Below are 27,610 nucleotides of genomic sequence, written 5' to 3'. Positions count from 1 at the left end.
TAATAATTTACATTACAATATGTGAGTTTTTTTGTTTTTTACTATGCTTCAGTTGATCAGTTTGTATAAAAAATCCCTTTTTTATTTTAATAAAAAAGCTATTCTGGCATTAATTATATTGATATTTTTGTCTCTTTAAAATCATTCTTTCTGACGTAATGAGCAATTTTAAAAAGAATTTTTCATCACTGCCACAATGTTATTTATATGTTTACTGATTCACGGCTTTAGTGCATGAATTACAGTTATCTTAGATCTTTATGGTATAAATAAAGCTCAGGTTCTAAAACCGCAATGTCCAAAGGAGTTGAATGTACATACACCTTATTTTATGTAGTTTAAAGGCTCATGATAGTAGCTTAAACCACAGTTTTTGGTACTATGTAATGTAATACTAATAACAGCTAGTGAAAAAATTAAAAGTTGTACAAATTTGCCGCTAAAACCTTTGGAAACTTGTATCAAATGTTTTGAGGGTAACTAAGTTTTTTTAAATTTCACTAATATTTAGTGCTTTCTTTCACAGTTCCACAGTTCATGGATAGAAAACATTGCCTTCCTGAATCAGGAAATCAGATGGATATATTAAATGTATAAATAATGAGAGTTGTATTACTTTACAAAATAAACTTGATACTAAAATTGTTTTATTGTGACTTCAAAAGTTTAGTAACTGTCTAAAGAGAACCTAGCTTTTAAGTCAGGCTTTGTAGCTTGATTGTTCATGTGAACTCTGGTATGTAACTAAGGTTAGTAAACAAGTTACATGCTAACTTAAGTTACATACTAGTTTTTTCCAAAATATACAGCAGTAAGTGTTAAGTAATTGACCAGGTTCATCAGTGACAAGATAATTATTTTTAATGTGATTACTACTACTGGTTATTGTAATTCTAAATGTTTTTTTACTGTAATCTTATATGGCATTACCTGAATAATTTAAGTCTGTTTTTTTGTATTTTATTAATAAAGAATATATTGTTAACCTGAATTGATGTTATTACTGATAATAATCCTTCAAATCTGCAATGTATTACACATAAACATTTTACATACATGGTTATAATGTATGATCGCATGAATATGTGTTGTTTCTTTTGAATTGAAATCTTTTTCATTTTTTGGATGTCAAAGAAAGTTGATAAGATCTTTTCAATTTACATTGTAATCCTTCAGTTACTACAGTTACTATTTTTTTGTACAAGTATGAATGATAGACTCAATATGTGCCTTTTTCCTAAGCAAAAGTCTATTACTCATGAATATTTTGATGTTTGTTATATTATTTAATGAACTTTTACCTAGTCAGTAAATAAACTTCATTGTGATCACATATTATTTTGGAAGACTAGACTTGCCAATATTGAAGGAAACTAATTCATTTCATGAAAGACAGGGAGTAGAGTTTTTATAAAACTTACATTCTCAATATTATAAAAATAGTTCCTAAGCTATTAAGTGAGCTGTATTAGTCAATGTGATAAATGGTACATTATGAGCAGGAAGGAAATTTGGTGATAAATATTTAAATTATGTCTTTTACACTAGATAATGATTGATTTTATTCAGACTGTTAATGAGCATTTGAGAAACATATAATTGATCTAAAAATTACCTTGAAAAAAAAACAACATTTTCTACAAAGAATAAAAACTCGTTAATTACAAAATATTATTAAATTATAATATTAATATTATTAATATAATAATATTAATATTATTAATATAATAATATTAATATTATTAATTAAGAGCAAAATATTGTTAAATTTATGAACAAGTTTTTATTTTTTTTTTTGTTGTATTATTTTCATATACTTTTTAAAGAACTTTTTATAATGTTTATTTAGATTTCTTATATAAGATTTTTATATTTTGTGTCCTTTATTAAAAAAAATTGTGTAAATTAACTGATTTATTTCATTGTCAAAGTATAAAAGTTGTACATCAATTTTGTCTTATCAGCAAAATTGTAGTTAAATAGTCTCCTTCATTAAAATTTGGGATTTTGATTTGTTATACAAATGTGCTGTTATGAGTTTATTTTACATTCATGAATTCTGTAATTTTTCATTTTCCCTTTTGTGCTCCCTATCATCTTGAAGGTGACAAATTGTTGAGACAACAATTTTTTTAAGGTATTTTTAGAGGCCTCATGAAGTTAATTAGCTACATATTTATTTTGAAAAATATTTCCTGCTTCTCTACTTTCATATCAGCTTGGTGAAGTAAGAGTACATTTAAATGTGATTTTTTTATTTGTTAAAAAGGTTTAATTAACATATTTCTTTTGAACCACCAGGAAGTAATATTTAAAAAAATAATAATTATAATATGAATTGTCTCCTAAAATATTTCTTGCATCTTGAATTAGGTCAGTGAGGATGTCAAGTTACGCTTCCAAACCCATTGGAGAGCATAACAAGGCTCAGCTAGATTGGAATAAGTATGCAGGTTTGCAGAGAAAAGAAGTAGACAGATGGAAAAGTGTCCAAAATGAATTATATTAATGGTTTGGTAAAAAAGACATTGATCAAGGTTTTAGAGATGTATATCCCAGGCATCTGCATGAGCACTGGACTTGCTTCACACCAGAATTGAACTGCTGAATCTGTTAGCATGGATGTTTGAAATGCAGCTGGCTGCTCAGGTGGTTGAGTGAAAGAAAAACTTTAGCTATGGTCATTGACTGTAGTTCTACATATTAAGCAGCTGGTAGGTATAAACTGTTGTGTGATGACTACTTGCTTGATGGGCTGTACTGAAGCTGCCTTGTTCCAGTACTGCCCAGGCGGGAGAGGAGACTTTTATCCAACAGCATGTGTTACTCCTGATGGGGTGACTGTGAAGATACCATCTGTCATACTTCTGGAGCATTCATCATGTTTATTTTGTTGATTTATGTTTGTAACGTACATAAAAATATATTACTATTATCTTTTTGATTTGCATAATTTTTAGATCTCCAAATTACTGTATTCTTTCATTTTAATCAGTCAATTAAAATAGAAAGATTGCTAATTATGATGTAAGTCTCAGTAGACACTTTGTTGAAACACTTGTTTGGTGCATTTGTATTCATTTCATTATTGAGAGTTGAAGTAGTATTTTTTATAGGCCATTGAGTTGAAATAAAGTTTTTTTTTTTTTAAATACTTAAGTAAAGTAAAAAATAACATTCTACGAGTCAGAGCGTGGAATGTTAGAAGCTTAAAAAAGGTTGGTAGGGTAGAAAATTTAAAAAGGAAAATGGATAGGGTAAACGTGGATATAGTAGGAATTAGTGAGGTTCGGTGGGAAGAGGAAGGCAACTTTTGGACAGGTGACTTTAGAGTAATTAACTCAGCATCAAATAATGGGCAGGCAGGAGTAGGTTTCGTGATGAACAAGAAGATAGGGAGGAGAGTGGAGTATTTCAAGACACATAGCGATAGAATCATTGTAATAAGGATAAAATCAAAACCTAAACCGACAACGATTGTTAACGTCTATATGCCTACAAGTGCCCATGATGATGATGAGGTAGAATGTGTATACGAAGAGATTGATGAAGCAATTAAACACGTAAAAGGAGATGAAAATTTAATAATAGTTGGAGATTGGAATGCAAGCATTGGAAAAGGCAAGGAAGGAAATATAGTGGGTGAATACAGGCTAGGCAAAAGGAATGAAAGAGGGGACCGACTTATAGAGTTTTACAGGAAGTATAATTTAGTAATTGCCAACACCCAATTTAAAAATCATAATAGAAGAATATACACTTGGAAAAAGCCAGGCGATACTGCAAGGTATCAGATAGATTATATCATGGTTAAGCAAAGATTTAGAAATCAACTGGTTGACTGCAAAACTTACCCTGGAGCAGACATTGATAGCGACCATAATTTGGTGATAATGAAATGTAGATTGGGGTTTAAAAACCTGAAGAAAAGGTGTCAGATGAATCGGTGGAATTTAGAGAAGCTTGAGGAAGAGGAGGTAAAGAAGATTTTTGAGGAGGACATCGCAAGAGGTCTGAGTAAAAAAGATAAGGTAGAAAATGTAGAAGAAGAATGGGAGAATATTAAAAAGGAAATTCTTAAATCAGCAGAAGCAAACTTAGGCAGAATAAAGAGAACTGGTAGAAAACCTTGGGTTTCAGATGATATATTGCAGCTGATGGATGAACGTAGAAAATATAAGAATGCTAGTGATGAAGAAAGTAAAAGGAACTATCGGCAATTAAGAAATGCTATAAACAGGAAGTGCAAACTGGCGAAAGAAGAGTGGATTAAAGTGTTCAGAAGTGGAAAGAGATATGAACATTGGTAAAATAGACAGAGCGTACAGGAAAGTTAAGGAAAATTTTCAGGTACATAAATTAAAATCTAATAATGTGTTAAACAAAGATGGTACACCAATATATAATACGAAAGGTAAAGTCGATAGATGGGTGGAATATATTGAAGAGTTGTACGGAGGAAATGAATTAGAAAATAGTGTTATAGAGGAAGAAGAGGAAGTTGAGGAGGATGAAATGGGAGAAACAATACTGAGATCTGAATTTAAGAGAGCATTAAAAGATTTAAATGGCAGAAAGGCTTCTGGAATAGACGGAATACCTGTAGAATTACTGCACAGTGCAGTCGAGGAAGCGATTGTTAGATTATACAAACTGGTGTGTAATATTTATGAAAAAGGGGAATTTCCGTCAGACTTCAAAAAAAGTGTTATAGTAATGATACCAAAGAAAGCTGGGGCAGATAAATGTGAAGAATACAGAACAATTAGTTTAACTAGTCATGCATCAAAAATCTTAACTAGAATTCTATACAGAAGAATTGAGAGGAGCGTGGAGGAAGTGTTAGGAGAAGACCAATTTGATTTCAGGAAAAGTATAGGGACAAGGGAAGCAATTTTAGGCCTCAGATTAATAGTAGAAGGAAGATTAAAGAAAAACAAACCAACATACTTGGCGTTTATAGACCTAGAAAAGGCATTCGATAACGTAGACTGGAATAAAATGTTCAGCATTTTAAAAAAATTAGGGTTCAAATACAGAGATAGAAGAACAATTGCTAACATGTACAGGAACCAAACAGCAACAGTAACAATTGAAGAACATAAGAAAGAAGCCGTAATAAGAAAGGGAGTCTGACAAGGATGTTCCCTATCTCCGTTACTTTTTAATCTTTACATGGAACTAGCAGTGAATGACGTTAAAGAACAATTTAGATTCGGAGTAACAGTACAAGGTGAAAAGATAAAGATGCTACGATTTGCTGATGATATAGTAATTCTAGCCGAGAGTAAAAAGGATTTAGAAGAAACGATGAACGGCATAGATGAAGTCCTACGCAAGAACTATCGCATGAAAATAAACAAGAACAAAACACAAGTAATATAATGTAGTAGAAATAACAAAGATGGACCGCTGAATGTGAAAATAGGAGGAGAAAAGATTATGGAGGTAGAAGAATTTTGTTATTTGGGAAGTTAAATTACAAAAGATGGACGAAGCAGGAGCGATATAAAATGCCGAATAGCACAAGCTAAACGAGCCTTCAGTAAGAAATATAATTTGTTTACATCAACAATTAATTTAAATGTCAGGAAAAGATTTTTGAAAGTGTATGTTTGGAGTGTCGCTTTATATGGAAGTGAAACTTGGACAATCGGAGTATCTGAGAAGAAAAGATTAGAAGCTTTTGAAATGTGGTGCTATAGGAGAATGTTAAAAATCAGATGGGTGGATAAAGTGACAAATGAAGAGGTATTGCGGCAAATAGATGAAGAAAGAAGCATTTGGAAAAATATAGTTAAAAGAAGAGACAAGACTTATAGGCCACATACTAAGGCATCCTGGAATAGTCGCTTTAATATTGGAAGGACAGGTAGAAGGGAAAAATTGTGTAGGCAGGCCACGTTTGGAATATGTAAAACAAATTGTTAGGGATGTAGGATGTAGAGGGTATACTGAAATGAAACGACTAGCACTAGATAGGGAATCTTGGAGAGCTGCATCAAACCAGTCAAACGACTGAAGACAAAAAAAAAGTAAAGTTACGCATCTGTACAAATCACTTTTGCATCGTTGCTTAATAAAGTTATATAACATTGAATTTGCACAAATTCAAATCATAAAAATTAGTTATATCTAATTTTTATCTTTTGTAATTCCTACAACTAGTCTATTATATTGGTAATCCTATCTTTAGTCTTATAAATTGTAGAACTAGCATGTTACATAATTTTTTTTTGCAGTTATGAAAGTATAATGACTTCAAACTTAGTAGTTTTATGGTACAGATTATAGTTTTTCTTTTAAACTAAATTTGTTTTCAGAATTTTTTGTACAAAACCACAGTTTCTAGGTTTGTTATAGACTTTTTTATTTTTACTGCATATACCTTCTTAGAACGTTATTATTCCATTATACATTGATAAAAAATTTACTCATTAAGTTGTTTATAAAAAATGGCCTTATTATTTGTTAAAGCATTGAATAGAGTAGAAAATTATGGCAAGATAAATTAAGCTTAGACTGATGAGATAGTTTTACTCTTTGAACAGGAAAACAACGCAAAGATCAACCACCACGTTTGCATGGCTAACCAACACTTTCTTTTCAATGTTCGCTTATCTTAGCTGCATGCAGTATCGCTTTTAGTTAACCTCCATAGAGAACACATCACTTTTTGGCGTTAGCACCATAATTGTCTTTTAACTCTCAGCTTAAGTTTAACCTATCTTAACATCATTTTAAATATTAAAGTAGGAATAATTTTTCCTGTTAGAAAAGGATTGTTTTTCGTTAACTAAGTTATGATTTGAGTGCATAGACTAATTGAAGGTAGAGACAGGAATATTTGTTGTGTGAAACCTTCAGTGTTAGAGGAAGACACAGGGATTGCATATCGGTTAGTTTGATGGTTGAGGGTTGAAATTTATGGTAGATGGTCGTGGTTGGAGGAAGCCATATGAAGGTGATACTAAATTGTGTAAATACACTAATGGAAATGTCTGCCGAGGCAATTGCATTGTTGGCATCCTGACAGAGGCCAAAGGATGACTTTGATGTGTTAAGAGGTTCAGAGGGTCTAAAAGATATCCTCCAGTAAAGTCCTTCAGGGCTAGGAATGGAGAAGATGGTAAGGTAACCAGGGTCATCATAAGGCGGGTGTCTTCCCTTACAGGTTAAGATGTTGTTTTCCCCTTAATATTTTGTTGAAACAATGTAAGCATAGCTAGTAGAAGGATGTTTCAATGAGCCACTACACCACTACCTAATCTATGAAAATATTTCAAATTTTCTATGGTATGCTATCAATAAATGGAAATAGCTTTAAACAAAATTTCATTATAATATTGAAGTTCCGACAGACTCATTACATACCAATATTTGCTGTCTATTCAACAGACACTGACTGGTTGGGTGGCGTTAAAAACAGCCATCACTGAACTGATGTAACTAATCAGCAGCTATAGGCATAAATATTGTAAACAGTTCTACCATTTCTAATTTTGATAATTCAGCTTATATTTATTCTGTTTTCCTATGTTAGGAAAATGAAAAATTATTTATTTATATTAACCTTCCAGCTGGTGAGGTGACGTCAAAATCACGGCACACATCTGGTTGCTACGTGATTACCCCCACCCTTAATCACACAATCAAACATGCTTTGCAGTGGCTGGTTTTTTTTTAGTTATATTTAGATTGTCGCGCAGTGAGAGTTTTTATTGTGTCTATTTTTTCTCAATCAATTGTCAAACTGCCATATGCTCACCATTCATGTATGTACAATTTCCTTTTGTAAAATTATCAAATAATGAAGATTTTCGCTTAAATATAATTTTCTTTGCATCCAGTTGTTTCAATTTTATTAGCAAATCGTATTAATTTTTTTTCGTTCAGTGTAAAAATGAATGTGAATGATGAGAATTTCGAAGAAGCAATTCCTGTGAACTGGATGGATGGGAAAACGAGAATTCAGATATTGATATATCAATTACAGGTCAAAATAGGAAACAAGGTGCAAATGGTAATCAAGAATGGGCTATAGATGGAAATTGAGTAGTTGCTGTAGGAAATGAGGAACAGGCTGTTGATTGGAGTGACTGTATTGTCAGCAAACATGATATAGATTCTAAGTTTCAGGAGGTGGTGAAAATGAAGGGATTGATAAATATGGGGAAAGTAGATGAAAACGTTTATCTAAGTAAAACCAATTTTAGATAGTCTAAAGTAGAACCGAAAAGAAATTTCAGAATTGTGGCACATAATATATTACAAATTGGTAATAGGTGTAATATTCGAAATGAAGGTGAAATTGGAGTATGGAATAAATTATTTTCTGATCATTTTTTACAAATTATTCTGAAGTAGACAAACAAAAAGCTGTTTTCTTTGCGAACAAGATACAAAATTCCAAATATTACTGAATGACATTGATATTGTTGAATTGAAAGAACTTATAGGATTACTGCTTCTTACAGCGATAATCAAATGTAACCGCTAAAGCAACGATCCAGTTTTTTCTACTGATGGAACAGGCCAAGAAATCTTTCAGTAGGTAATGTCAAATAAGTGATTTATGGTGTTACTTATTGTTCTAAGATTTGACAATTCCGAAACAAGAGCTTAGAGGAAAACCACTGACAAAGCAGCATTGTTTACAGAAGTATCTGATGTTTTCATTGCTAACTGTCAGCGCATTTACTCCATCAGTTCAAATGCTTGCATAGATGAAATGTTAATCCTGTTCTGTGGCAGATGCACATTCAAATTATTTATGCCAAAAAAAACCAAGTAAATACAGACTAAAATTGATGTGTATTACAGACTCCCAAAATAGTTATTTATATAATGCGTAAATTTACAGTGGTAAGGGTTCTGATGGAATTCAGTTGTCAGAAGAGGAAAACAAATTTTCTAAACTAACACAGTCCACAATACGACTTAAAAAACCCCTTTACGGCTCAAATAGAAACATAACTGGAGACAATTGGTTTTCATCAATTGACTTGGTCAAAACCTGGGAGGTAAAGGACTAACATATATTGGCACCCTAAATAAAATAAAATGAGAAATTCCAGCCAAATTTCTTTGAATTTTTTTCTTTTCAAAAAAATGAAAAATTTGGGAAAGTTTAAATGGCTTTACTAAACAAATGACCTTGATTTCTTATGTACCAAAGCATAACAGAGCAGTAACACTTATTAGTTCTGTGCATCATAATAAATGTGATGACCATAAAAATAATAAGCCTGAGATTATATTCTATTGTAATGCCATAAAAAATGGAGATTGATGGTTTAGACAAGATGTGCAGTAATAATTACTCTTGTATCTGGCATACAAAGAGGTGGCTGATGGTTTTGTTCTAGAGATTAATAATAATATGTGTGCAGTGAGTTTCTATATTGCTTAACAATCGCAAGACGTACAGTCTTATGTCAGATGCTTTGACTAACTGGAAGCAGTAGCAATGAAGTCAGTTTTCGCTCGTACAACACAAAGATTTAATAAAAAAATTTCTCATACGATACACATTATTCATTAAAAAGAATTTTAAATTGCAAGAAGAACCTTTGGTACTTCAACACAACTTCCAAAAGGCTGCAAGTTCGAATAACGTGCAGTACCTGCCATGCAAAAAAGAAGAAACAGACATTATTGTATTTGTACTATAATGTAAAAACCCTGCATGTTTAGACTGTTTGAAAAAGATTTGCACGAACTGCTATGAAGACTAAAACTTTTTAAAATTTTATTTACACTGGGGAACAAAGAAGAATTTTTTTGTCTCGGGAAGAAATATACGTGATTCTGATACTAATTTTTCTTCTGAATTTAAATATGATATCTGTTTTCCCCAATTATGTTTATAATTTCAAACATTTTAATACTTTCTACATTTTTAACTACATAACATTCAAACATTTAACTCGCCTAGAAAGTAAGAAATGATGATTATTGGCAATATTTTGCCCGTGGAGCATCCCTCTTGATCCAGCAATAATCAGCCACCATATTAGGATTCCATTTGTCTTGATACCTTTTCCCACAGCTGAAATCTCCTGATGAAAGTGTTCTCCGTCCTCATCACTCACTGCGCCAAAATCTTCCAGGAAAAAATCTAGGTGCGAGTGCAGGAAGTAAACTTTTAAGCATATATAACAACCCAAATTTTTGTAATATGTTATAAAATGTTGACAATATCACAGTAACTTTCCGCCTTTCGATTTCCTAAAAAACTGAGTAACATTTTTGAATGCTTGCCAAGCTGCTTTCTCCAGTGGATTCAGTAGTTCTTCAAACTTTTCAACATGCATTAGCGATTGTATTTATGGACCCACAAATATTACTTCTTTAATTTTTACTTCACTAATTTTAGGAAACTTCTGTTTTAAGTACATGAAACCAGGAGTATTGTCCATGACCTTGATGAAATTCTTCATTAATCCTAGTTTGATATGTAACGAAGGTAGATACACATTTTTAGAATTACTTGATGTGTCATGTTTCACATTTTTCTGTTCAGGAATGTTTGATTCAAGTTTAGGCCATTTTTTTTCTAATTAAATGGTTTTTTCTGCCCCTACTATCCCATTCACACAAAAAGCTACAGTACTTTGTGTAACCAAGCTGCAGACCAAGAATAAGTGCAATTACCTTCAAATTACCACAAATATTCCATTCATACACTGCATATTGAAGCTTTTCCAATATAAATTTAAAGTTTTCATATGCTTCTTTCATACTAGCAGAGTGAGCCACAGGTACTGATGGGAATTTATTGCCATTATGCAGGAGCACAGCTTTTAAACTAACTTTAGAGAAATCAATTAACAAGCGCCATTCTGGTGTGTTATGTTCATTACAAAGTGTCTCCATAAGAGAAGAAATCTCATTACAAAACACTAAGCCATTCTCTTCAGAAAAATAGTCTTTAAATTCAGAATGACGATTACGATAACTACATATCTTTGTATTTCTTTGAAGAAGATTCCATCCTTTTAGCCAGGAAGCAAGCATTTCAGACTGTTTATTGCATAACTTTAAATCTCGTATGAGATAGTTAAGATTTTCTTGAGTCAGTAAATGATTGTCAAATGAACTGCTTTGTTCAAAAGTTGTATCATCAGACTCTGACCTCTCTTCATCTAATGTCAAATGCTCTGGAGGCTTTGGTTTGGGCAATTCTTCACAGTGAGGAACTAGTCTCATTGTAGATTGCAAGTTAGGGTACAGCACTGTGTGTTTTGATAGTTAAGCAGAAATAACAGTCAGAAGATTGATCTTTGGGCTCCCTCCAAATCAAAGGGATAGGAAATGGCATGTGGCATGTGCCATTTTTCTGTGCAGTGAGAAGCATAGAACACAACAGATATGTTGGGTTCAGGCCCTTGTTTGGTCCTCAACTTTACACCCAAAATAACTTCATAGCACTTTTTTACTAATGGAGTAAGGTTTCACCTTTGGAAGTTGACCGTCACTTACCACATACATAACAAAAATTGTTAGGAAACTCTGTAAAAATTGTTAACAAAACTCTAGGAATTTTGTAACTATCAACTATTTAAAAGAAATTAATTTGTAAATATGTAATACACAATAATTCACACATAAAGCACTCACAATGACGTGTTTATTGGTTCACTACTATCTCACAACTGGCATTCTGATAAATGTATGCTACACTAGATCATTTTTATACATGTCTATACACGTCTGAACCTTTTTTTTTTTTTTTTTTTTTTTTTTTCCCCCTACTCTCCCCGACCGGATATCCATTAACCGTATACTCAGTCGGGGAGAGTGTCCTTTTACTCTAAGGGAGCATCCCCCGTCCACCGGTTGTACACCCGGCACAGCAGGTTAGCTCCCCCGGTCTCGGATCTTTAATTTTATTTTATTCGCCTGCCTCGGAGACAGGGTATGGCTACGCCACCTCCCATCCCCTCAGCAGAGCAGGGAACCGGGTCTCGGTCATTATGCCTTTGCCTCTAATCAGCGGCACCGCCAACCAGGACTCTGTCTTTTATTTGTCCCACACTCCCCAGGAGTTCCCCCCTTCTCAGGAACCTGCACACCACGGCGTACGGGCCCTCCACGGAGGGACTGTCCTCCCTACCCTAATTTCACATACCCCTTCTTCTGTCCTCTTCTTCCTTGGTGCGTAAGATTTCCCCGGCAAACCTACGGAACCAATCCCAGTTATCGTCACTATAGACCATCCAATTTAAGAGGTTTTCAGGTGTAAGTCCGTTGTCCAAAATTTCTCTTCTATTTGGAGCCCATCTTGGGCATACAAACACTGTGTGTTCCTCATCATCACTCTCTGGGCAGTACACACATTGTGGGGTAGGTCTTTTTCCAATTCTAAACAGATAATGGCCGAACGAGCCATGCCCCGTCAACAGTTGTGTCGTATAAAAATTTACATTACCTAGTCTATTACTAGTCCACGTATTTATGTTGGGGATTAGTCGCCTGGTCCAATCCCCAACTCTAGAGTGTGTCCATGAGGATGCAGAGGACGCTTTGGCTCCTTCATATGCAAGAATGAAGGTCAGTTGGGGTGCTCCGATGATGCATTTGGGACCCTCAGGTGTGAGAGGGGGACGCGGCGGTTTGCCGGCTTCGCGCAATGCGTAGCCGGCAACCTAGTGTAGGGACGGGAAGGGTAGCCTCTAAGTGGAGGGATGTAGTGGTCGTCCAGAAGGGAGGGCTGCTGCATCTTGATGAAACTGAGAGGACCCCGATGGGACGCCAAAGAAAAGGCAAGACAGGGGGGCAGTCGACTGCCACGACACTCCGACATTCCTGCGCATAGCCTAACGGCGGAGGCCGGGGATGTTTAAGAAAGAAAAAAAAAAAAAAAGAGTGTCCATGTATCCTGCCACTCTTGATCAATTAGCCGTTCAACCTCATCTTTGGACATACCCCTATATCTAAGTGTTCTTCCTTTAATTTGTAAATCAATGGGTATAACCTTCGTTAATATACACAACGCGTCGTATGACACTGTTCTGTATCCCGCGGCTACACGCAGTAAAGCAAGCCTGTGTACTCTTTAATTTTGTTTTGTTTCTCTGAATATTCATTGTATCTCCCCATTGTTTATATTGAGGTTTCTAATAGGTCTTCCACCTGAAAACACCAAACAACAGGATTTGTTAAGGGATATCTGTAGCAAGCTTCCTACCAGCCATTCATCAATTATTCGTAACGCCTGATTTGCTTTATCCTCTAGGTTATTAACATCTCTGTCTTCCACTAGGATAGCAATGTCATCAGCATATCGAACAACAAAAACCCCCTCGGGATAATCCAATCTAAAAATTTTGTCATAAAAAATATTCCACAGTATGTATAGGCCCAAGGACTGATCCTTGTGGAACTCCTCCAAATATCTCAAACGTGGATTTTCCTTCTAACGTTTTAACCTCAATGAATCTATGGTAAAGGTATTGATTAATCTGGTTGACTAGATAATCACTTATATTCATGGCTTTAATGCTGCGATAATGGCTTTCCAAGGAACAGATCCAAAAGCATTTTTTATATCCAACATTATAATAAGTGGGATTTTCCTAGTTCTCCACGTGCCGTTTCTACTATTTAATGCCCAGGTCTTAACTTTGTCGATCGCGTTTATCGTAGACCGGCCTTTTCTAAAACCATATTGCTCCTCATGTAAACAATCTTTTTCCTCGATTTCTTCTCTGAGTCGGGTTTCTAGTAGTCTTTCGACTACCTTACCCATGTTATTTATTAGTGTGATTGGTCTGTATCCTACTTGTTCTTGATTTGGTCCTATTTTAGGAATGAAAACAGTTCTGGCTTCCTTCCAACTATTGGGGAAATTACGGTTTTGTAAGCCATAACTTGCAACATCCACTAATTCCCAGGGTATGATCCTGGCAAGGTCTTTAATGATGGCGGCAGGTATGCCATCCGGTCCTGGACTTTTTTTATTTTTTAATTTCATGATGGCTTCCAAAACCTCCTTTTGAGTGAACCTGCCAGCCTGACACTCAATTACCTCTCTATTGAGATCTTTTATTCTGGGAAATAGCAATTTAACCTGTCGTGCCGACATTTCAGCACTCAATGTTGGCACGTATCTTCCCAGGCGTTTGGTCACTATCCTAAATGCCTTTTCCCAGGGATCTACGTTAAGCTCTTCACACAACTCCAGCCATTTCTTTTTTTTAGCTTGTTTGATAAGGAAGTTGAGTATTTTCCTAGCTAGTCTGTATTGCTCTATCGCAAGACGACCTTCTTCTTCTGTTCTATTTCTAGCGCTTAATTTCTGAGCTACTCTTTTGTATCGTTGCATGATTCTTCTCTGCTCTTCTATCTCTGCAGACCACCAATAAACCGGTTGATATTTATTGTTACTCGGTTGTATTTTAGCTATCTCCTCTTTAATTATATCCTGGAACGCCTCAGGAGTTATTTGTGGACAATTTTTGATTCTGTTTGCTGCGTTGTTGGTAACGCGGTGAATCTGTTGTTCTGTCATTCTACTGAAGATGTTTAACTGTCTTCTTCCTGGTGGGTACTCTCTAAGGGTGACTAAAATGGCCCTATGGTCACTAGCAGTTTCTTCGTTAAGGACCTCAAAGTCAATTGAGTCAGTACGGATCCTACTGTCGATTATAACCAAATCAATTATCGAATTATGTCCTCTTGCGCTATAAGTGGCGGTCCCGTCGTTAACACAATTCGCGCCATTAGCCTCAACCAGTTCCTCTAGTATTCTTCCTCTAATATTTGTGTAGGCCGCACCAGCTAGCGCTGTCTTACAATTGAAATCGCCTAGGACAAGCGTTCTCTTACAGGAGCGCGTCATGACTTGCTGTAAGTCAAAAAGTCTATTTTTAAAGGCTTCCGTAGTACAATTAGGACTAATGTAAATTCCTATTATTATTATATTGCGTAACTCTACGGCTACAATAGCATCACCCCTATGATACAGGTTGTAGTCCACATTGCCTGCAATCCTCCTGATGGCCACATCCCCATTCCTGTCAGTCACCCATTGTCCCCTGGCCGCTAAGTACACATTTGGTCAATTTTGGTGGGGTTGGGTCAAAGGGTAGGAAATCTTTGGGTTCGGAAAGAAGTTAAGGAATTTTTCTTCTATTGTATAAACTGTAGGAGATATAGAGGAAAAGGAATTGCCCGTATAAAGTGCTTCCAAACACTTAGAAAAATTCTGACAGTATACTATAAAGTTTGTGAAAATTCTCCAAGTCCTTGTTTACTAGCTTGCCAATGACGTAACGAGCAAGACAAAGCTTGTCGTTCGACTTATAAAATGTTCACTCTATATAAGCTAATATATGTAGACTTAAAACACTAAAAAAACTTATTTAGAATATTTTTTAACTCACTCTACAAGTATGAATTGACTTGTTATTACTCTTACCAGCAATTCCACTACACTACGGTCCTTTGCTGTTATCCAAAAATTCTACAGCACTGTAAAATCACTTCACTATTCTCAAAACGTTGTTTTTTAAGAAAAAAGTCTAATAACTTAATTAATCCGTGACCAAAACTCAAAATATTTCACACATATGTCCGTCCGTTAACCATACCACTAAAGATTCCAATGTCCAAATCCAATAAAATATCCAAAAATACCAGTCAAAAAGCATAAAAACGCAGAGCTAAGAACACACGTCTGTACTCAGTGCCGTCCAGAACTCGACTCCGTCTGAACCTGCACAACAGCAACACTACTCTTTGAGTTAGCTCATTTGGTTCCATCATATTTATAATGCTCTAGAAGCTTTTACTTGGCAATGAACAAATGGACAAAAAAAGTTTTGAAGTAAAACAATTAAAATAACAAAAAACTGTAGGTGATGTGGAAATTCTCAATCCATATTTGAAAAAAGAGTATAAAGACTGCATTAAGTAAGCTGTTGGTACTTGTGAGACAAAAATCATGTTGACCAGTAATATTATCATCATCGTCACCATCACTGCCGCCGCCACCACTAACCCTTAGAATAGAAACCTATTCAGGTAGGATCTCATCTAACTGGTTAATTAATTTGAACTATGAAATATTCTTTCATATTAATTATATTGCACTTTAATGTTTTACAAATTGTATTCCAGGCTTTATCTTAGTTATATTGTGTTTATTTACTTAGGGCTGTAAATCAGTTTTGATTTACAGCTAATCACTCACTTGTATATAATCTTTTACTTCTTAGTTGGAATTTGGCTTTGGGTCCCACATTATTGTACATTTATATAAATTCATAAAACTTCTGTTATTGCTTATCTTTGTTGATGGTGAACATTCAATCGTTGCTCTTTGTTTCAACCAGTATGTATATTGGTCGAATTCAGTTGTTGTGAGTCATGTGAAAGTTGCTCTAACATTTATTGTAATCTAACATTATGTGGTTTAGTCAAACCCCTCAATCTCTCAAGTACTTTTTTGTCATTACTATGTTAAAAAGTGGTTTAAAGTATTAAAGCTATTTTAAAAAGATTTATTCACTTAACAATAACTAAATTAAAAATTTACTTAAAAATTATGTAAAAAGTAACAAAAAATTAAGAGGTGTCAAAATGACATCACCTCACCAACTGAAGATTAATAATTTGATTGAGTTATAGAAACTTAACTAAGATGTACATATTAATTCTATCTGGTTATTAATTTTATTATTATAAATTCTTACTGAGTAAAGTTAAATTTATAACTAATGAACCTTTTTGAATTAAATAATATCTGATAAAAATATTAAAACTTAATTCTCAGTAGAAAATTGAATCTTTTAAATTTTCACATGTCTTTTACATTTAACAATTATAAAAAGTTGTAGATATTTGATTAACTTTTATGACAGAAACATCACAGCAGTTAGTTGAGAATGTATAACAAAGCCTTTATCATAAAAGAAAGTTGCTTTTTGTTGTTGGAGAAACAAGTCTTACAATCAAAAAGTAGAAACTGGCACTGTTTTTATTAAAAATTTTAATTTAATTTATATAGGTCCCCTGGCTCTATATATATATAGAGAGAGAGAGAGAGAGAGAGAGAGAGAGAGAGAGAGCTAGGGGACCCAGACAAATCCAGGGGCGTCATGGGGCCTACCTCAGGGCTGCAGAGCTTGCTTTGCTTGCTATTCTTGTCTTGCCTGGACCCCTGCAACGTTCATTACCTTCATGGTTGTGAAATTAATGTTGATAAATAACAATTAAAAGTATTCAAGCTTTATAAAGACCTGAAAAGAAACTAAATTACAAAATAGAGATAGTAGTAACTAAGGTAACTACAGTACATGCACTTTTAAGAACAAAAAAATTCACATTATTATTATTATTATTATTATTATTTCTGTTGCCATAGTGACAGAAGTATAATATTGAAGTAAAAGAGTTAATCTCTTTTTTTCTCTAGTGAATATCTTTAATTCATAATTCCACCCTCAAGGGAGCTAGGGCTACAGTCTATAGCTTAAAACCTTCACTGGGATAACATGAATGTGTCCTGCAAATTTGAAAGTCAGTTGGTTCTCATGTGATGCAAGAACAAACAAACAGGCGGCAGACAAACTTTGACTTTGTATATTAACATATATACACTCAATTTGACATTTTTCTCCAATCAGTTCACTTTTGTAATAGTATTATAATACGAAACCTGAAATCTTCCCAGATGAATTCTGTCTGTTGGTGAAATAAGTGTTATGAAAATCAATTGCAGATTTTAATTTATTGGCTTCATATAGGTGGAAAGATATTTTTTTATTTATACACACTGTAAAACATACTATTGCAGGAATGTAAAATAAATGCACAAAACTATAATGTTATGCTCATAATACCATTTTTACACTAAATATAAGAAATTTGTTTCAGGTAGTTCATGTAAATTTTCATCTGGTCATTAGAAAGTGCTTTATGAGCATTTTTAATTTTTCCTTTAATTCAAATAATGTTATTAAATTATTCCCAGACAAAAAAAAGAAGAGTGATTAACCTTAACATGTCACGCTACATATATGTACTTAAAACATTTATTTCTGATTTTAGTAGTTACATTTAGGAACTCTTAAATAGACTTGTTTGCATTGTGGTTGTAATACTTAAACCTTTTCTTAATATTTACAGATCCTTATTACTCGCACACTTATTCAACATTTTTTTGGAAGACTTGTTTCAGAAAGGCATTCACATGTCATTACATTTTTTTTTTGTAATTTCTTCTTTGATTCGTAAGTGATATTGAAACATATCTATTATTTCAGATTGAGTAACATTAAATTTTTGGGGCATATTCAGTAGCAATGTGTAAAAAATTCTGTTTTATTACATAAGTGTGTAAAACATGATTGTACAAAACCACTACTGGACAGTGTTTGCTTATCCTCAAGACTAGAAAAAACTACTCATAATTCTTACTTGTTGATTAAATTGCTTTTCAAGAGAAGAAATTAAGGTCAGATCTCATTTTTGAACAGATCTCATATCATTTGATAAAACACATATGTAAATTGTTCATTAACTTAAAATTAATTAAATTTCTGTGCAGGTGGCTGCGGACAATTTCAGTTATTTTGTTCTTAAATAAGCAAGATCTGCTAGCTGAAAAAATTAAGGCGGGCAAATCCAAACTTGAAGATTATTTTGCGGAGTTTACACGGTATCAAACGCCCATCGATGCTGCACCGGATCCTTATGAAGAGCCTCAAGTGATTCGTGCCAAGTACTTCATACGTGATGAATTCCTTGTGAGTATAAAGAGTGTCTTATTTCATCTTTTAGTAATTATTTTCTTGTATTCTTATAATTTACAGCAGTGTGAGCCTAAGGAAATACATAAATCATTACAAAAAGTTTATCAATTTAATAAAAAACCTATTAGGCAGATACTTAACAAATGGAATTTTTTTTTTTTTTAATTTAAAATTATTAGTAAATTAAAATAACCTAGTAAGTTACACCCTAATTCTGAAGCTCCAATTTTACTTAAGTGGCTCACATATAAAAATTATAGATAAATTTTAAGAACAGTATTAAATAATGAACCAGAAATATGTAATTCGGTCAACTTGTATGCCAATATACCAACTGTGAGACCATAAAAACAATTATAAACTAACTCCAAAGTGATCATAAAGTATTGAAACTGATTTTCTTTGTGTGTAACCCTGCAGCACAATAGACACACAGTCTTTGACCTTGATCCTCCAGCTACTACAGGTCCAAGCCCCACATCGCTGCAAACTCTCAGTCTTGATTAGTGATGTAATAAATGAATATGTAAATTTCCTTTCTCATCTTGGAAATTGAATCAAGAAATATTGCACAATGATATTTCTGGTTAACTATGTGAAAATGCCACCATAACTTACAGTAAGCTTTAGAAGGCTCTTAGAAATGGTGTTATGTCAAGAGTATAAGTTTTTCATGGCATAAAATATTTTCTGAAGGCAGAACAAATGTTAAAGATGAAGACCTCAGTAGACAGCCATGAACCTCACAAACTGAGATCAACACATCCAGCGTGAATGAAATTGTAAGCTCTGATCAAATATTGGTCCTGAAAATTATTGCAGAAAAAGTAAACATATTTGGAAAACTGTTTACCTAATTATAACTAAAGATCTGAAAAGGGAGAAATTTGTGTGAAAATGTTACCAGAAAATCTTGGAGCCACAGCAACACTCATGGAAAAGTGTGACACATGATCTTTTGGAACAAGTGGAACTCAATCCAGAATTATTGAATCGTGTTATCATTCAAGATGAGAATTTGTTCTTCTAGTATGATCTTTATACAAGTCAAGTTTGCAACGGTGTACATGGGAATCCCCAAAACCATAAAAGCTCGCATGTCAAAGTCAGAAATGAAATGCATGCTTGTGTGCTTTTTTGATTTCTAAGAGCATTGTTTTTCAAAAGAATGGGTGCCTCCTGGAGAAACAGTAAATTAATATTTCTGCAAAAAAATTCTAGAAAAACTTCAACAATGAGTCTTCAATGTTCATCATGATAATGCACCATCCCTTACTGCGCTGTTTTACAGCAATTTTTAACTTTATTAAAAGGCATTTCAGTACTATCACAGCAACCGTACTCACCAGATCTCACCCTGTGCAACCTTCTATTTCTGAAAGTCAAATTGATGATAAAGTAATACCATTTTCAAATAAAAGATTATGTTCAAGGAGCTATAATCAAGGTCTTAGATGAAATTCCACAAAAAATTCAAGACATACTAGCAATTACAGAAGCGTTGTAATGACTGTGTGCAGGCAGGAGGAAACTACTTTGAAGAAAATTACATTGCAATTGATTAAAGAACGTGTCTTTTTCAAATCACTCTCATAACTTTATTTAGTTCGACCTCATAATTATTAAAAATAGAAAATGTATAATCCTAATTTCTAACAAATACATATAAAATTATTTACGTTTGACATAAGGTTTTATTCACAAGATGAGGTATTGCAAATAGGAACGATGTTTACAACAAAAATCTTAATGATGAAATTGTAATTCACATTCCAAATTAAAGAAAAATGGCAGTATTGATATATTTTTGTATGTTAAAATCAACACAGTAATCATTATATTGAAACCAATTTTTTTAACAATATAATTATTCATAAAATCTTAAATCACTCATGAAATAAAATCAACACTATTGTATTTTGAAGAGCAGTTATGTTTTCATAAGAAGTTATAAACAAGATACATTATCAGAATTAATCAAATTTGTAGCAAAACAAAATGATTATATCAAAAACTATAAATAATTTATAAAAGAAAACAAAAAATCATTAAAACAAATTTAATTGAAGATAGATAAAATTCAGTTAAAAAAAACAACTTAAAAACCAAAAAAATTATATTATTTTCATTCTTTAAATTTAGAGTTTAAATATACACAAGATTAAAAGTATTACTACCAACTTACTTACCCCTATGTTTTTATCTAATGTGCAAATTTAATAAAAAAATTATTACTGTAATACTTTTTACTTTTTTGTTTTATTTTAGGTCAGTTTTTTTTTTTTTTTTTTATCAATTTCAATATTAAAATGAATTTAGGTCATATCAATAACAATTCAGTACTAAATAAAGAGGATAACAAAATAATTAAAATCTACCAATATTTTGTATCCATGTAATGTGTTTTAAATTTCATTGTTCTCTGGGGAAAAAACTTTCTCAAAACCACCAGAAAAGCTTTCTTTACTAAAATAAATTAAAAAAAATATTAAAATTGTTATTGTTGGCTGTGTGTAAGGTTTGAACTGAACATACATAAAAAGATTTATGGATCAAACTTCCATTGTTTTTTTATCTTTTATTATTTTTCAAAAACATAAAAAGTATTTGACATTAAGGGAGTAAGAGTGTAAATGATCTATAGTCTGAACTTAATATCTTCTTTATGAGGAGGATTAAGTAGTCTTTATGAATTAGTATTAGAATTTATGAGATAGGAGAAGAATCATATCATCGTAATCTTATCTCTATATCTTGATCTTAATAAATTAAGTGCAATTGTCACCGAAAAAAGAAGGAGGATGTAAATGTGAAACTATTGCACTCTCAGTCTCAAGTAGCGATAGCAGTTGTAGACAGAGTGTATGGTAGAAAATTATATTAAATTACCTGGTTAAGTTTCAGAAAGAGCATGAGTATGAGGGAAAGCCATTCTGTCCTTGGATGAATATAGTAATTACAAGAAAGAACTTGCTGGCAGTTATAAAAGAGTAAAAAGAAATTAAGGAAAGCGACCTTCTATTTTGAGTAAAACAAGGCTGTGGTCTTCCTGTGCTTTCCACTTTATTTATAGAACCAGTTGGGTAATTGAAGGACAAATTTGAAAATGGAGTTACTATCCAAGGAAGAAAATAACATTTTCTTTCATTAAAGAAAATGATCATTAACATTTTCTCATTGTATAATCGTAATAGTTTAAAAAAAGATTATTGTCATACAATGAGTATACTACATGCTTTAATATTATGACATGTTATAATACGCATTACATTATCGTGTAATTCTGTCAGTAGCTGTGTCTGTGGTTGTCTTGAGTTTGCTATATAAATTATTTTGATAATGTATAAATGATTTTCTTAAATGTGTATAGTTATTTTTTGTTACTGATCTTATAAAGATTCTTATTTCAACATCCATAACTTGAAGTTAGATTTTATTATTGATTGATTTTAATTTTTGTTTTTTAATTATAAATCTGAGAGTACATGGGAGAAAATTCATGTTGTTTTTGCTCGTTTTTCAATTTAAAGTAGCATTGGCTGATATGGTTATTAGCCACTAATAAAGTCAGCAATTAGTGCAACAGTTAACTGTGCCCAGAGTTCTTAAACTTCATTCATTTATGGAACCGATTCATTCAATGTGGCCTTAACCTTTGGCATTTTATCTTGCTCTCTTCAATTTCGAAAATGCTACACCATGAGACATTTAGGTGTTACAGAATTATCAGGTCATTAGCGACCTGATGATCGAGTTAAGAATTGTCTTACTCAGAATCCTTTAATGTAATACACCTTGTTAATTCTACTCCTGCATAAGCTTCTTTAGGAAATAAACTGATACATAATATGAAACGCATTCTACATGTCAGTTTAAAGTACTTTTAAACTTATGTATAACTTTATCTTCTTAAAGTGTTTCATAATAACTTTTTTTAAAGTATGTGGCTTTATAGTTGGTAATAATATTCTTATCCATTGTTATTTTGCCAAACTAGCATTTTTAATTATATTAGATGTTGAATTTCAGTATTAATATGATGTTATATTAACATAATATGTGTAAATTATTTTTTAGCAAGAAATTAAATACAGTGAAATCAGTATTATTACAATGAAACTAATTGTCTCGGTTCAACTTTTCTTTTTCAGCGTATCAGTACTGCAAGTGGAGATGGTAAACATTATTGCTATCCTCATTTTACTTGTGCTGTTGATACGGAAAACATCCGGCGTGTGTTCAACGACTGTCGTGATATAATACAAAGAATGCATCTACGACAGTATGAGCTCTTGTGATCACTTCCCCTACCCGGATAAATCAAATATATAAAATTATATAACGTCAGCGATGTCACACCGCAGCAGCGGCACAGCTACAGCAGCGCAGTGTGAAATATTTCTATTACAGCGTGAACATCTCTTGCATCATCTGAACGATCTGCATCCTGCGACTAAGCAACTAGTTTCTTTCACATCACCATCAATTTCAAAAACTTATAAAGAGATATAGGTTATGATCGGTGACAGCTTTTACTATCATAATTACTGTTGATACTTGGTTTTTGATTGCCAATATCATTGATACTTTTTTGTAATTTTTTGTCTTGTTTATTTGTTATTAATTTGCATATGATTTTACATTTAAATACCACTTCTAGGTTTATTTGACTGTCAGTTCTCTTGTAATTTTAATAATTTCTTATTTGCATATGTTACATAAACTACAAAAAGTATACTGTAAAGATTTTTAGGGGTGTTATGATGCTGGATATTTTCACGATCTATGGTTGTTGTCATTGTTGACACCGTTATTTATCTACATCTACCTTCATTTTCATCATCATTATCATAATAATAATAATAATAGTATTAATGATGATGATTTTGATACAAAAAAAGAATGAAACTTAAAGATTATTTATTTTCTTTCGTGTGTATATCATTGTAATTATCATTAACATTTGTCATAGTGTTGTTTATAAACCAGAACAAATCAAAGCGTTCAGATGGTAAAAAATTTATGTGTGTGTGATGTATAAATAATTATTTTTCTGGTTTTCTATACTTATAATACATATGTATCTTAATATTTTTTGTTCCGGTTTAATTTTTAACTGATGAATGCAATACTATTATAATGTATGTAGTATCATTACTTAAAAAATTAATAATTAAGTTTTAAACTGAATGAATAATTTTTGAGTGATAAAAAAGAACACACGCATATGCACATACAGACATAACACAAATATATGTATACGTTCATACATATGTACATATGTACATTTATTTATTCATGTATCCATTTATGTATGTCCAAAAAATACATTTTTTAAAGAAAATTATCAGCATATTTTTATTATTAGTATTTTGCCATAACTTTGTAAGATATGTAAGAAGTATTATTATTGAATTGGCATTACTACTGTTATTGTTATTATGAGTTAAAATAATTAATTAATTTTTATTAAGATTAATTCTGTGCAATGGTTTATTGTGATTATTAATATTTTTTTCATTTTTTAAATGTTAACTGAAGCACAAAATGTTCTAGTATCAATTAATAATGTGAATATTTTTATTTTAATTTAATTTAGAAGTATATGTGCTTCATAAATATACAGAAGTCAAAATAGTGCATCTATTAGTAAAGTTGTTCTCAAACTTTTTGTGTTGATGGATTTCTGAGTGAAGATCATCCTCAAATTAGGCGAAATATATACTGAATTTCTTTATTTTCTTTTTTCTTTAACTTCCACATGTGTATGTTGAACTTTTTGTGATTAAAATTACTATTGAATTTATAGCTGTTGGAGTAGTAACATTGCGTTTCACGACATAGCTGCATCTTTAACTTGTTTGTTGTCTTCTTCTTAATTGCCAATCAAAACGAGGTTCATGCAGTAAAATCACTGAAGTAAACCTGATTCTTTCATTAGTGGTGTAATTTTTTTTGGATGATACTGGATTTAATATTATTTTTTTAGAATTGTAGTTTTGTCTTAGATTAACTGGAACTCTTAAGAAGTTAGAACTTCTACTTGTTTAACATTGCCCTTGTTGAAAGCTGTATCCTTAATTCTTTATGAATTAAATATTATTTATACTAAAGTATTTTAATCTCTATTTGGGCCATTTCCATGAAACTTAGTATCATACTAAGATCTACTTAGTACTATTTCTATGATACTTAGTATCATGATGTTTTAGGTACTTTAGTACCGTAAAACATATCTTTACGTATCTAGTACCGTAATCATAAACTTTACGGTACTTTAGTACCGTAAAACATCATAAACATATAAATCAAAGAGTATCCAAGGGGCTTCAATAATTCAGGTTAGAATGACAAAGTGATGCACACAAAAAAATTTCCGACTCGAGCGTACCATCACTTTATTGTTTACTTACAATAAATCTTGTTGTGTTGTTGTGTCTTCTAAATCTTGTTACATATATACAAGCAAAATTTATCTGGGAATCATCCATAGAAATATTGTGTGTGTATCTCACATTTTGCTTCTCTTGTTTTAATTCCAGAGCTAAAAGTTTCAGAGGAAGAATAGTTAGTTGAAAAACTTTAGGCTTTAAAAGTAGCTAATAATCAACAGTGTAGAATTATTGACATAAAAAGAGAGGTTAAGCATTGGAAAAGGAAATTCATGAAAAGCAAAAATAATGTTTATAAATTACAGCTACAGATCGTAACATTTTATAGTTATTTTATACTTTTCAAGTTAAATGTGAAACAAATAGTGTTACATAGAACTGCATAAACTGTAGCAAAATGAATATTGGAGATTGACAGATGGTAATCATTTCTGTGTGTAAATAAGGAAAAGTAGATTAAGTTTATTTACTAAGTAATTAAATAAATAAAAATAAATTAAATAAAAAGTAAAACACTACAGGGGTAGTTTTCTGCTTAATATGTAGAAAATTCATTGCAAAGCTATGAATCTTAGTAATTTTTCTAGAGGATTAAACAACAGTCATCACTTTCATTTCTACAGGATGCAATAGTCATCATAGATATTCAGATTTTCTTTCCTATAAATAATCTGATGGTTCCAGAAATAGATTGATAAGAAAGACATGACACATATTACCTTTGTTGTATGAAAACATTTTTTTTTAGAACTTGTAACAAAAATTTTATAAATTTTGTATAAAGAATCTAAAATTCATTTATTTCTTGCAAAAAACTTACAAATAATGCATAGGATTAGATTGCATTTATATTCTTCTAAACTAATATTAGTTTAGTTCATTTGTATGTTTAAATGCACTGTTTGCTGGTGATGAGATAATACTATACAACCTAGAGGATAGTTATCAAAGGTTACTTCTCCTATGGAATGTCAGCTAGTTTAATGAGAATATCCATTTCTGCCACCAAAGTAATGTGTTCTTTTTAGGCAAAAACCAACTTATAGTTAAATTATACCAGATAATCAGACTCTTTATTACTATATACATAGCCTAGTTACATATATAGATTTGGTGTATCTGAAAGGCGTTCCTTTATAATTATAAGAATATCTTTATCCTTAACACAGGTATCGATTCTAAAGTAAATAAATAAATCATGAATGTTCATATAAGAATCAGAATCTCTTGCTGTGCAATTTGAGAATTTTTTAGCAATATGATTCTATTTAAATTCATGTCTTAAATATGAATTCCAGTGAGAAGATCTGATTTTAATGTATATTGGCAGTAGAAGAGATCGGTTTTTTTCAGTTTGAATTTTATTCACAGAAAGAAAGAATGTAGTAGGTTAAATTGTTAATTGTGATAATTACAATTGAAAAAATTATGAAGCAGAAGTTAATACTTCTGTGACACGGATGGACAAAAATATCTTGAATGATAACATATTATAAACTCTAGGTGAAGAGGAGAATAATTTCTGAGATTGAATTTCCTTAACTGTGCAGAGAATTTGACTAGAAAATTTTATTTCTTAAAATTGATCTCTTTCTTATTGATGGTTAAATTCCTTAAAGTGTATGTAAAACAGAAACATGTTCTGTATTCATATTGGTTGAAATTATGAAAGCCATTGAAACAGAATATTTAATCACATTCTTAATTACAATAGGAGGGCAAGTTTAACTTTTTTCCCCATAAGTATTATAAAATAAAAGATTATTGAGTATTTATTATTTAAATCTTACAAATTTTTTTAGTTTTTTCAGTTTATACTATTTACTAGTCATAAAAAAACATAGAATTATTTGAATTAAAAAAAAATTATTCCTTAATTTAACTTGCAGCTATTTGAAAAAATTGATTACAAGCTTTTCTTGGAATCCAAAAAAGTTTGAGAGTGGCTGTTATAAGTTTGAATCAATTACAAAATCAATAATATAATATATTCTTTATGTATACCAGTTTTAATATTATTTTAATTAGTTATCTTATTTAATTACTGACTGAAGTGAATTGGTGACTGAAAGATTATTTTTATTAATATAATTAGCACAACGAAAACTTTTACATTTTACTTTTATTCATGCATAATAATAAATATTTACATAGTATTAAAACTGTACAATTTATAATTATTATTTATTTAAAATCATTATGTAATTTGATCTATTCAATTACAAGTTACAAGTTTGTTACAACTACTTGTTGTTACAAGTAGTTACAAGTTTGATGTTTAGTTTTTTAAAGTTACAAAAGAAATAAAATATTTGTAGTTTATAAATACATTTTTTAAAGGATTAATTTTTTTAACAAAATTTAATTCATGCTATTTTTTTAGGGCATAATAAAATGAATAATTTTTATCTGTTTATTGTTTCTTACCTCTCTTTTATGTTACTTTTGAACATTAAA

The 27,610-nt window shown here is 31.7% G+C and overlaps 1 protein-coding gene across 2 annotated transcripts in view; it reads left to right on the top strand.

Moving 5' to 3' along the window:
* Positions 1-27,274, top strand: part of Galphas (G protein alpha s subunit) — a 187,972-nt gene extending 160,698 nt beyond the window's left edge. Inside the window, exons 9-10 of one of the 2 annotated variants that reach the window (XM_075359410.1) lie at positions 18,557-18,755; positions 22,913-27,274. In XM_075359410.1, coding sequence (XP_075215525.1) covers positions 18,557-18,755; positions 22,913-23,059 — 346 coding nt within the window. In that variant the 3' untranslated portion in view covers positions 23,060-27,274. Of the gene's footprint in view, positions 1-526; positions 992-18,556; positions 18,756-22,912 lie in introns of those variants that run through there. The other variant, XM_075359419.1, reaches the window with a different exon arrangement.
* The last annotated feature ends 336 nt before the right edge of the window (positions 27,275-27,610 follow it).

Source organism: Lycorma delicatula, chromosome 1 (genome assembly GCF_047948215.1).
Source record: "Lycorma delicatula isolate Av1 chromosome 1, ASM4794821v1, whole genome shotgun sequence".
In the NCBI taxonomy this organism is placed as follows: Eukaryota; Metazoa; Arthropoda; class Insecta; order Hemiptera; family Fulgoridae; genus Lycorma; species Lycorma delicatula.
The sequence above is the reverse complement of the archived record's forward strand: the minus strand, read 5'-3'. Positions and strand labels throughout refer to the sequence as shown.